Source organism: Clupea harengus, chromosome 3 (genome assembly GCF_900700415.2).
Source record: "Clupea harengus chromosome 3, Ch_v2.0.2, whole genome shotgun sequence".
Taxonomy (NCBI): Eukaryota; Metazoa; Chordata; class Actinopteri; order Clupeiformes; family Clupeidae; genus Clupea; species Clupea harengus.
In genome coordinates this window covers 18,981,569-18,993,644 of record NC_045154.1, presented here as the reverse complement: position 1 = coordinate 18,993,644, position 12,076 = coordinate 18,981,569, and the positions used below count along the sequence as shown (strand labels likewise).

Sequence of the window (12,076 nt, the reverse complement as noted above, 5' to 3'; positions counted from 1 at the left end):
CGTGCATGCCTTCAAAAAGGGCCCTCATGTCAGCTGGGTCTGTACCCAGTCGTTGAGTAGAGTAACCACACACACGAGCAGAGATTTCTTTTTCAAAGTTTTTATTCCTGAAAAAAGACGGTGCGTGCTTATGCAGTCAGTACACAAGCGCCTCCAGCTTCTTTGATCTTCTCCTCAGCCCGGCGGCTGAAGAACTTCGCCTTGACGATGACTGGCTGCTTGGGCAGTTTGCCTTTGCCCAGCACTTTGAAGTAGCCCTGTAGAGAGAGAGAGAGAACATCTACCATTACCATCCAATGAACTACAAACAGTACACGACACAATTTACACTGTAAACGTTACATGTACATTACAATGCAACCTGGGCGGTGTGCTGGTCGAAATTAATTTCATTAAAAATGTTAGACTAATGCAAGCAATTCTGACAGCTTAGTTTTTGAAATGATGCAATGCCATCTTGAACCCATCAGAGACCAACAATCACCAACATTGTCCTCCATAGCCAAAGCACTGTTTGTTGGTTTGTATCTCCTAGTGGGTCGTGGGAGAGACCACTGAAATTAGTTTGTCTTCCAAGGCTGCACGAGTTTAATAAGTATCCATTGGGATAATATTGAGCTTGGCCAAATTTAACGAGCCGGAGATGCTCAAATGGCTGAGCCATCTTCGAGAGATGTTTGTCGACTGTGCACCATCAACGATGCCTTGCCCCTTTCCACAGGGAATTAATTGTATCGCGGTGGGCGCGCTGGAACGGTGGTCATCGACCGTTAAGGCTACAACGCAGCAACAGGCTACAACGCAGCAACAGGCTACATGTGCAAGAGTGTTATTTCTCTTACGAACAGTGTATTTCTCCTACTAACCCACAGTGTTTTTAGTTTGATGACCGTAACATACATGGAGCTGGACAATCAGGAGGTCTTATAATTCTGTGATGAATTCCGGTTCATTGGTTAGAGGGAGGTGCCAGTCAAACAGCACAAGGGGGCTGAATTAAACACCTCATTAAACACTGGCGGAGATGGATACGTTTATGAACCCTACATTTACCCATTTCGTTTGTAATGGCAACTGCTGTGGGCATTTCTCTATACGGTCAGTTGGGTTTTATTTTGTATTTTTTTATGCCTTTAATTGTACATGACAGTGAAGATATGACAGGAAGCGAGGTGGGGAGAGTACCGGGAAATGACATCAGGCCAGACTTGAACCTGTGCCCCCGCGGGGATGAAGCCCGTAAATAGGGGGCCTATCGGCTTGTGCCACAGTGCCCCCCTGCCAGTTGGGTTTTAAAACACATCAGACATCTCCACAAAACCCCTAAACAAATGCAATATATAAAACATATACTTCAAACTTGGAACACCCCTCAGTGACCGTTGGACTACGCCAACCATTTTCATGACGAGGTCTGTCTACAATCACTACGAAAGTTACCCCAATTAACTTTTCTTGGTGCTACCACTTCATCCAAGAATGCCTAGAAGGTCACATTCACTGAACAGCAGCTGCCACACATGTGAGCAGTTTTGGCAAAGTAAACGTGCATGTTCAACACAGCAATGGGACAGTGGCTTCAATAACATCCCTGGCAAGCGCTCTATACAATGAACAGATAATGATGTCTGTAAGAAACGTGAAAGATCTATGAAGACACCACCAACCAATGCAAAGAGCATAGCTATGTCCAGGGTTCATACACATTTTGACCAATGGATTTCCATGACTTTAAACCAAATTTCCATGACCAAACATTTTGTGAAATCTCGGTGTATACATGAAAAAGTGATAAAATGTAGTATTTAAACTAACAATGAGAATTCCAAAGCATACAGTATACAAAATATGCAGTTTAAGCTCTGTGTCATAAACTTAGTGCATTTTGTTAGCATTTTAATATGCTTCCATAGGCCATTGAATGCTGGGCGTGTACAAAAATCCCACATTTTCAAAGATTACATTTTGAGAAAATGAGGCAGAACACCATCACAAATTTTTGATATGTTAAGAACAAATATCGAATCTTTCCAAAACAGTTAGTTTCATGTTGGTAGCTGCTCTCATCACATAGGGACAGTTTTTTATACAGAGCACACATAGGAAGGTCTGTATATAATATCAAGTCTCTAGCTTTAACATTGAGCTTTCCACAGGCCTTCAAAGATGCTGCCACAGAGCGTAGAGTAAAACTTTCGAGTTTGAAGGAGCTAGCTTAAATACTTTTCTAGTTATAGCTATTTGAAAATGGTTCTTCAGAAAACGCTGCTAAAAAAAGCGTCTGAAAATGCACATAACTTAGTTGCTAAAACATTTTGTTTGTGACAAAACTATTGGGAGTAGAGAGCTAATATTTCAGACTATAGCTATTAAGAAGTGTATGAACATCCTTGCATTTTTTCAGCCAAATCTGAGATGGTTTATTTGGACGTTTGGCATGGAATGAGCCAATTGTGTTGCAATCTGGCTATCGGGGAACATTCGTCGAAAGAGCAGGCTGGCATCTTCGGATGATTCAAAATAATAATGCGAATTGGCCACCTTCAGTGCCCACATTACCTCCGCAGTTAGGACTTAATTTTTCGTTACAGAATCGGTTACTGACGCCTGCTTGGTAGCCGACGAGAGAGACGTGCTGCTTGGCGTAGCAGTTGCCCTCGCTGTGGTGATAGGGGTTGCTGAAGCTTCGCTAGTAGCAGCGCTCTGTTTGCTTCCTTTGGCATGGCTCGTTAATGGTTAATGCCGCCTCTCCCATGTTTGAAATGTCGAATGTTTTGCCACCACACAACCTACATTTAGCTCGTCCCGGGTCTTCGTCTGTTTTAACGCATGACATGTACTTTTCCATTTGTAGCCAAGCATGGTTAAATCTACACTTCCCTGACATTATCCCGTCCGCTTCCCTGAGTTACTGTTGCTATGGCCACCAACCTTTTCAGTTAGTATGAGAGCGTATGCCTGCTTATATTTTGAGCGTATTTCTTTTAAAAGCATATTAATTATTTAAAACTCAGCGTAAATAACCTTGAACAAATTTCAATGACTTTTGGGATTTAATTTTTTTCAAGCACTTTTCCAGGCCTGGAAATAACCATTTTAAAATTCCATGACTTTTCCAGGTTTTTCATGACCATACGAACCCTGTATGTCCCTTAAGTGCAGCACACTTGACACTTGGATCTATTTAGTAACGTTTCTGCAAAACAGCAGGTCATAAAAAAAAAAAACTTCTGTCAGGGCTACACCAAATCCATCATGCACATAGTTTCCCTCAAACTCCGAGCCAAAGCATCTGTCCAGTAACTATCTCTGCATAAAGATATGTGTCTGCCTATCTGAAATAAGCAACAAATGTTCATGGCGATGACCGACAAAAATTTGTCCAGATTACAAAAGGCTTCCAAAAAAATTGCCCAATGTTCCTCCATTCACCTGGTTAATATGGAACACCAGTAAGGCCTCAACTGAGATCAATAAACCCCCACCAGTCGTACTTCCCACAGAACACACTGCAAAATCAGTTAAAAGACAGAGACTGTGTGATGTAGTGGACATTCAGATACTTACAGCGCGCACACAGTCGATGATGGGAGCAGGGCCCTCAGGCTTCTTGCCGTAGTTGAGGCGGGTCTGTTCGCTCACCAGCGTCCACAGCTTGTCCAGGTTTACGGTCGGGCAGTGGGTGGTGTTCTTCTTCTGATGGAAATACCTCATTCCAACCTTTCCAAAGTACCCAGGATGGCTAGGATTTGAGGAGAGACACACATACTTCTGGTTCATAACAGACATCTTAATTCCACCAAAATAAGTCAAAGGGTCCCCTGAAGCCCAAATGAACCATCTGAAATTAACATGCATGTATGCTCTAAGCAGCAAGCGAGCTGGGACGATACACAAGCATTGTCAGGTAAGTTTAAAGTGCCAGGTCAGCAACAATACATAATCTGGCACAGAAATTGTACCACTAACTGTAACACTGCGAAAGTACAATAGGGCCAGTTACTCACTATTTGTCCATGTTGATTCTGTGATGATGCATGCCACCAGCATTACCACGACCTCCAGGATGCTTTCTGTGTTTACCTGACGTTAAAAACAACATGAAGGTTAGGTACCTGGGGGTTTTGTCTCTTCCGACGTAAAATTAGCTAAATACAGAAATACTAGCAGGCTAGCGCATAAAGTTAGAAACTCACCAATACGACCGTGTCCGTGGCTGACGTGCCCACGGAGCTTCCTGGTCTTGGTCTTCTTGGTAGGCTGAAAAAAATTGACCCACGTTAATATAACTTAAACTACGGAATTATTTAACAGAACTCCATTGATACAGGACAAATGTGCATCTCTGCATGTATGCTTTTCACTTTCCCGGGCATATCACAGAAGGATCACATAGCGGCATTTGCCAACGAGTTCGAGGCCAAGATATGATGGGTAACATTACAGTTAACAGATAGCCCCCCAACTCTTAGAGTTGATTAATAGCATTACATTTAAAACAGTTCGGGCCCATTGCTAAATCTATACTAGGATTCAACCACACAAAGAACACATAACAGCTACAACAGAATAATCGTGCAGGAACAGCCCAGGCAAGCGGTGGCACAGAGGCAGGGTTTAATATACGAGTTATCATAGATATTTTATTGAAATATTAGCATAGAAAAGGAATATAAAAGACATTTGATCATTCCGGTTATACCACGTAAACTTAGAAACAATAATACTACTGGATCACATTAGATTTTCTGTAAAACTACCGATGGAAGTTTTCATCATGATACTCACCATCTTGGAGGAAATCGGAGAGAGGAAGACCGAATAGAATTCTCGCGTTAATGTTCGAGACTGTCTGCCAAATGTAACGTCGAATGCAACAGCGCCACCGTTTGGTTGGATGAATTCAAAAGTGACCGTGGGCTAAAACTATACACATAAAAACATGTAAAAAAAACAAAAAACACATGGTTTGAATACATACCAGCATGATCTTGTAAAATTCGTCACTGATTTTTTTTCGCGTACTTCATAATCTCGTGAACAACATCTTGATAAGTGTGTTCGGAAATGAAATTACCTCTCCCATTCCAGGCTGGTAGATGGCAGTGTGTGTATTTTGACATATCCCCTTAATTTTAATAAGAAATTATGAGGAAGTACATGTTCCCATGCCTGTAGTTTATCCAACCACGCTGATTTTGTGGGGATGGCTACTGCTCAGGTAATACAATACTTAATCAGAATGATGTTGTCTGTCAGTTAAAATTGTGTTTGTGTTTAATATAGCTTTGTCAAGCCGTCTTCGAAGAAGAACAGAAAGGCGATGTTAGACTGGAAATAAGTCTAACAACAGTCATTTATGTTTGCTAAGCTAACTTGTCATTAACCCTGCCTAACTGAAGTTCATACAGTCAACAATAAGTCAGCGTTTTGCTCTCCTTAAGTAGTTACATTTTATTCAGTTTCGATATTCTTTGGTTGATGTTCTGAAATGCTGTGGTAAGCTCACGTGCATATTGTTATTGTGGTATTTGTGTTTCGAGGTGTTTTAACTGACGGTGTTGTCTTGCTGCAGGAGGTTGATGAGGAACCGCTTAAGGTGAAGGACGAAGATGAAGAGGAAGTTGAGAAAGACACTGACGATGGTGGGGAGGGGGACGAAGAAGAGCCCAAAGAGCCGAGGATCCGCGACACACCAGAGGACATTCATTTTGATGCCATCGTAAACACACTAGCATTTCATCCTAAGCAGGATATCATTGCAGCCGGCGATATTGATGGCGACATATATTTGTAAGTATGGTTTTGTTATTGCTTTTTACAATTGTGTGTATACAGTAGTGTATACGGTATATGAACTGTGCTTTTACTGGTAGCCTGTCATTTAAAAAAAAAAAAAACTTAATCTAAAATAAGCTCCTGCACTTTCTAATTATTACATGTCTTATTAATTATTCTAAAAGTGTTGTTGTACAAATGTGTATGTTTCATGCGTTGATGGGAGAGTGTGTTTATCACTGCAGCCTATAGATATACAGTTTAGAGTCTGTACATTAATATTAAGTTAATTTAGAGAATTTTTGCATTTTGTAGGTATTGCAGGAGTGTGCTATATAAACGGCTTTTCAGGATTTTGCACTTAATCTTATTTTCTTTTATGGTTATAGATATTCATACTCTTGCACCGAAGGGGAGACGAAAGAGCTGTGGTCATCAGGTCATCACCTGAAGTCCTGCAGGAAAGTGGCTTTTTCCCATGATGGCCGTAGTGAGTACCTGGGACGCTGTCTCTTAATATTCACAGTGACATACTGTATGTTACATAAGTTAGTGTGTTCTTATGTGTGGTCTGTTAGTAGCCGGTCGGCAGACTCTGTATCTCCGAAGAGCTATATCTACAAAGTGTATTCATGATACTGCTTTGTCTGAAGCTTTTGAAACATCTCTTTCCTCTCCTGTCAGGCTTGTTCAGTGTGGCCAAAGACAAGGCCGTGCACATCATGGATGTGGAAGCAGGGAAGCTGGTCACACGCATCCCCAAAGCCCACAGGTATCAGAACTCCTTCACACTTGGAAGAACACTTCCACATGGATACGAAACATGCTGTATGCGGTTTTTGCACAGCTGAATGTTTGGCTCGAACATTGAAGGGATTAGTTTCTCTTAAGAATGGTCCAAGCTTTATCCTCAATCTAGAAGTGTTATAAAAGTCAAGTGATGCTCTTGAATAAAACAAAACTGATATTGGAAGTGTTAAGTGTTTGTTGAGCACCTCACTGCAGCCATCTTTTCTTACTCCATGTCTCTATGCCAGCGTTCCCATCTACTCCCTGTTGTTGGTGGATGAGAACGTCCTGGCTACGGGGGATGACGAGGGCACCCTGAAGGTCTGGGACATGAGGAAAGGCACGGCCATCATGGACCTGAAGCACCACGAGGACTTCATCAGCGAGATCGCCATAGACGAGGCCAAGAAGATCCTGCTCACCTCAAGGTGGAAATCTCTAAACAGTCCTTTTGGTTCTAAATTGATATATTTGCGGAGGTTAAAGTGTAATTACATGATGGACACTGAAGATTTTAAACTCACATGTTAACCTTTTATTATCACCTCACATGTTAGGTCTTTTCATATGAGCCTGATGATTCACAAAGATACCTCTGTCTCTATAAGTCACTCCTGATGTAGAACTTAAATTCCGGTTCTAACGTTATTGGACCATTTGTAGATGAATACAAATAACCCTTTTACACTTGTCGACTCTTTAGACAAGATCTAGGGATTGGTAACATAGATCATTTACTGAATTCATTTGTTTTTGTGTTGACTCAGTGGAGACGGTACCATGGGGGTGTTCAACATAAAGCGCAGGCGGTTTGATCTGGTGTCTGAGCCCCAGAGTGGAGATCTCACCTCGGTGGCCATTGTTAAAGTAAGTACCAGATCATACCACTAGAGGGCAGGAGAGGCCACACTAACAGGCCAATCTTTATGAAACTTGGTGGAGGGCTGTAGCATGGACCGAAGAAGAACCCATTACATTTTAGAGCAGATCCGGATCAAGGGATGGATCCAGTATGAACAACAGAACCCCATTTCTCTTTAACATTGCGAGAGAGGGCATTTTTTTATATCTTGTGGCCTTGGCGCCATCTAGTGGTCTTGGTGCACCATTGGCCTTGGCAGAGGTCTGCACTTTCCAAGTGCCCTTGTAATTTAAGTGCCAATTTGTTTCCTTGTTCTGTTGTTAGAGGATTATCACACAGAGAATGAAATTGAATGAGCTAATTGTTACATAAAGAGGGACTGGGATATTGGCAATAATAACTCATTATTGTTATGACTCATCTGGTAAACAAGTCATACGGATGAAATACTTGTGTATTGATGCCTAATGTGTTCACAACTGGATTTAAACACATTACTCAGTTTTTACCTTCTTGCTTTTGTGGAGGATGCTTTCAGGGGGGTGACTGCTTCTCTGCACTTTGTCATTTTTAGAATGAGATTCTGTACAGGTTTCTCCTGTTGTCAAGCTGAATTATTATGGCATAAGCAAAGCAATGTGTTTTAAATGCTACTCTCAGCCTGTTCTCAAAATGTGTGGGCAGAATTTTATAAATGTTAGCCTCCTATTCTGTCCTTTAATCTATTTCAGTTCAATCATATGTCATATTTAACAGCAGGCATGTTCTCTAGATGCCTTTAAGAAACTGTACATTAATCCGTTTTTCATCTCGCACGTATTCTTCTGATCATGTACATCGCCTCATTGACTTCCTCCTCCTCCCCCAGCGTGGTAGGAAGGCGGTCTGTGGCTCCAGCGATGGCACCATCTACATCTTCAACTGGGACGGCTTCGGGGCGACCAGCGACCGCTTCTTCGTGCAGGCGGAGTCTCTGGAGAGCATCGTGCCTATCACAGACAGCATGGTGTGTGCTGCCTCCATGGACGGAGTTATCCGGTGAGCCCCTCAAACTGCTCTACACAATCCTTATTTTTTCAGGCGGACGCCCAGCAATCCACCACACCTCAGAATTCTCTCTTAAGAAATGTCCCCCACACACTAAAGCTGAGCTGCTTCCAAATTTGGGGGGGGGGGGGGGGGTAGAGGAGGAGATGAGCTTACATCCAAATACACACACAGACATATTTCATATTTTTTTGTGAATTACAGTATATGCTGTGGTGATTTGGGCAGTTCCATGGAGACAACATGGAGGTTATATCAATGTTCAGTATGATATTTCTGCTTCTCAGAGGCTCAGAGCCTTTTTAAACCACAAATCATTGCACAGATCAATCTGGATGTGTAAAACATTACAGGTCATGCCATAACAAGACTATTCCCTATTGCTTGTAAGAAGTAAACTGCTTGAGGTCTGTTTGGGTGAACATATCACAAGTGGAAAATACAAAGAAGAACCATGCAGGCCTTGTTCTGAAGCAGAAGCTACAACGAGACACTAGAGTCAAGGTTGCTTTTTTAGGGAGTATTTTTTTGCAGAACCTCAAGCAGAATTTGCCTCTGTCAAACTGAATATGTTGTTTAATTCAAAGAGCACTAGCAGGGTGGCCACCAGGGAAAGAAATCCTGGAAGAGTCATCAAATTTATTATTATTATTTATTTATTATTTATTTATTTTCCAGGTCTGAAAGTTTTGAGAAATACATTAAATTTGACATATGTAGGTATATTGAAATTAGTTATGTTATTGTACTCTTCTGTGGATAATGTTTCAATGTGCGAATTTCTGCAGTGTGATACAGTTCCCACTTGAATAAACCAAGCCTATTGGAAAAGGATGTTGTTGTTGTTGTTGTTGTTGTTGTTGGGCCAACCGAGTAATGTACAATTTAGGAGCAAAATGGGGCGATTTTGTGTACTTGTAGGTTGAGAAATTTCTTTAAGGATCTTTGAAAAGTCATGGAAAAGTTTTGAAATGCTGTCAGTGAAAATGGGTGAAACCCCTGCACTAGAAATGTGCCTTGTCTGTGTGCAAGAATGAATGGCATTCTGCCGTTATAAAACATGTATTGTGGTCCATTTGGAGTAATGGTTTATTGATCTCAGGTTTGAGAATGTGTGCAGATATAAGACAGGAAACCATGTAAACAAAATAGTTCTGCATCGAAATGCTGAATAGAGTGAAGGGCAGGTCAGTAGTGCTTGTGAAGAATGAAAATATTGAAATTCACTCGCCTGAATCCATACCAAGAATTCTTTCATTCTTTCAATACCAAAATATTACTTTAGTCAATTTCATTGTAAATTGGTATGGTACCTGCCACGTTTGCATTCATTTTTGGATAGTTTTTGCGTTAGAAGCATTGTGAATACTTTCATTGTGGAGTTTTGAGGAGACGTAATTCTATTAATTTAAAGTAGACTTCATTCTCAGATAAGATTAAGTGGAGAGCAAGGTGGTGGTTTAATCAAACCAGGGAAAATACTAACCGTTGAAATTATGTTACTGTACTGCACTGTTAATCACTTTGGAGAAAAGCATCTACTAAACAAATGCCCGTCGAATGTAATGTCAGGGCATAATGGCTTACTCGTGGTTTCTGCGTCTGTCTCTTCTCAAATAGAGCCATCAACATTCTGCCCAATCGGGTGGTTGGCAGCGTGGGTCAGCACAAAGGAGAGCCCATAGAAGACATCGCCCGTTCCTACGACTCGCATTTCCTGGCCAGCAGTGCCCACGACCAGCTGGTGAAGTTCTGGGACATCTCCAAGCTCTCGGAGCTCCACGTCAGCGACTACCGGAAGAGGAAGAAGAAGCACGGCAAACTGACGTCGCTCAGCAAGAAGGCCGTCGGCTGCGGAGACAACTTCTTCGCCGGGCTGCTGGACGAGCCTGACGACGCCCAGGACAAAAAGGACAATATGAAAGAGGAGGAGGAGGACGACAAGGATGACGACAGTGACAGTGATAGCGGCAGTGACTGAAAACCTACCGAAACCGATACAGAATGTGACTGTTAGGCTTTCATCAGACCTCACTGTTGCCAAAGAGTACATCTTAGTAGCCATGTCCCCTACAAACAGCAAAACACAACACATTTGTCAGGTTTAGGAGTCTATTGAGAGGATTTGTCTTTCAATGGTCTCTGAGCCTGAGATTTGTACAGAAAGACTAATATGATGTTCGAGGTCAGCCTAGAATGCTGCTGTCATGTACAAGAGTGTGACATCAGTTGTTTTTATGTCTGTCATAAGATGCACACCCCTGCTATTCCCCCCACTTTCTCACATCCATAGTACATAGGACTACATAGTAGTACACAGCGCATCTAATTGGTCTGAGCCAGTCTATCACCGAGTCTGGTTTTACTTCATCAGCACTGAGGCAAAGCTGCTAACAGCAGAAACAGTTAACGAGTTTTGAATCATTAACATGGAAAAGTCAGTGGTGTGGCTTGCCGATTAAGAGGGGACACTACCCAGCACCACCCCCCGTAGAGTGATGGTAATCACTTCCCGAAGTTTCCCATCTCTCTCCTCTAGGGAACAGCTTGAGTACGTTGGCTGATTAGACAATTTCATAATGAAACGGAAGCAATGAAAACAACAGGGAAATGTCTGTGTGCCTCTACACAGCAGAGAAGAATTTGGGGAAAATAACATACAGACTCCTCGTTTTAGAAGTTGAAGTTAATGAGGCTTTTATTGCTTTCACTTGAGGCCTTTGAAGTTTACAGCAGCGAGAGAGAGAAAGAGAGAGAGAGTGAGAGTTGTGTACCCTGGGAAGATGAGGATTAGTGGGGGTAGTAATGTCGTTACTTCTTCTTGAGAAGTTAATGAAAGACTTCCGACATCGGATGGATGTTCTCTGATTGAGTTATTTGAAATGTGTGTAATGTTGCCTTGTACATGCTTGTCTATCAACTTTGTTCAAGATGAAAGTTTTTCTTTTCCAAAAAAAAAAGTCTCTAGTCTCTTGAAGTATTGTGTGGCCTGGAACAGAAAAGTAGACTTGGATATGGGATTGTTGACCTTTGACCTTGTAACCCGATGAAAAGAAACAGTTGTGCCCTCTCCATAAGCCCACAGACTCCTGACTAAACTGTCCTCTTGGTCACCCAGGAGAAAAGAGAAAAGTGCTTAATTATTTAGCTTTGCTTTGAAATTACAGGGCCCTAAAATGGACGAACTGCACCCCCCATAAATTTCAATTCTCCTTGCTGGAGACTTGGCCTTTGAACAGCTGTTTGGCAACAAAGTGGTGTTAATCTTGAGTTATGACTCCCTGCTCAAGGCCTGGAGTGCCAGGCTGAAGGCCTGTATGGGATTGCAGTGCACTGGAACAACATAATATCAGATGCTTTACATATTTTCCTGATAATATTTACAAGACAGTGATTAAAAACTGAGAAATAGTCAAAAAAAGTGTTTTATGGTACAAATTGCCATACCTGCTTAAATATTTTCTTTCTGGTGCAATGGGGGAACCAGCCAACTTCCGTTTTTCACCAAATTGTGGCTGTTTCTATTTGTAATGTGCAAACTACAGACTAGCTACCATCTCACAGAAATCGTCCTCACCATTCCTGTTTTGTAACTCCTTC

At 41.9% G+C, this 12,076-nt stretch overlaps 2 protein-coding genes across 2 annotated transcripts; one reads left to right on the top strand and one right to left on the bottom strand.

Annotated features, from left to right (window-relative positions):
• Nucleotides 1-84: 84 nt before the first annotated feature.
• On the bottom strand, nt 85-4,873 carry LOC105892533 (60S ribosomal protein L27a-like). Its single transcript, XM_012818811.3, has 5 exons — nt 4,789-4,873; nt 4,197-4,260; nt 4,008-4,083; nt 3,568-3,742; nt 85-257 (listed from the first exon to the last, which is right to left on the bottom strand). The coding sequence occupies exons 1-5, from the start codon at nt 4,789-4,791 to the stop codon at nt 129-131; spliced, it is 447 nt and encodes a 148-aa protein (XP_012674265.1). The 5' UTR covers nt 4,792-4,873; the 3' UTR covers nt 85-128.
• Nucleotides 4,874-5,097: 224 nt separating this feature from the next.
• Nucleotides 5,098-11,897, top strand: wdr55 (WD repeat domain 55). Its single transcript, XM_012818810.3, has 8 exons — nt 5,098-5,221; nt 5,576-5,793; nt 6,168-6,268; nt 6,463-6,550; nt 6,816-6,995; nt 7,335-7,434; nt 8,298-8,467; nt 10,097-11,897. The coding sequence occupies exons 1-8, from the start codon at nt 5,207-5,209 to the stop codon at nt 10,455-10,457; spliced, it is 1,233 nt and encodes a 410-aa protein (XP_012674264.2). The 5' UTR covers nt 5,098-5,206; the 3' UTR covers nt 10,458-11,897.
• Nucleotides 11,898-12,076: the final 179 nt, after the last annotated feature.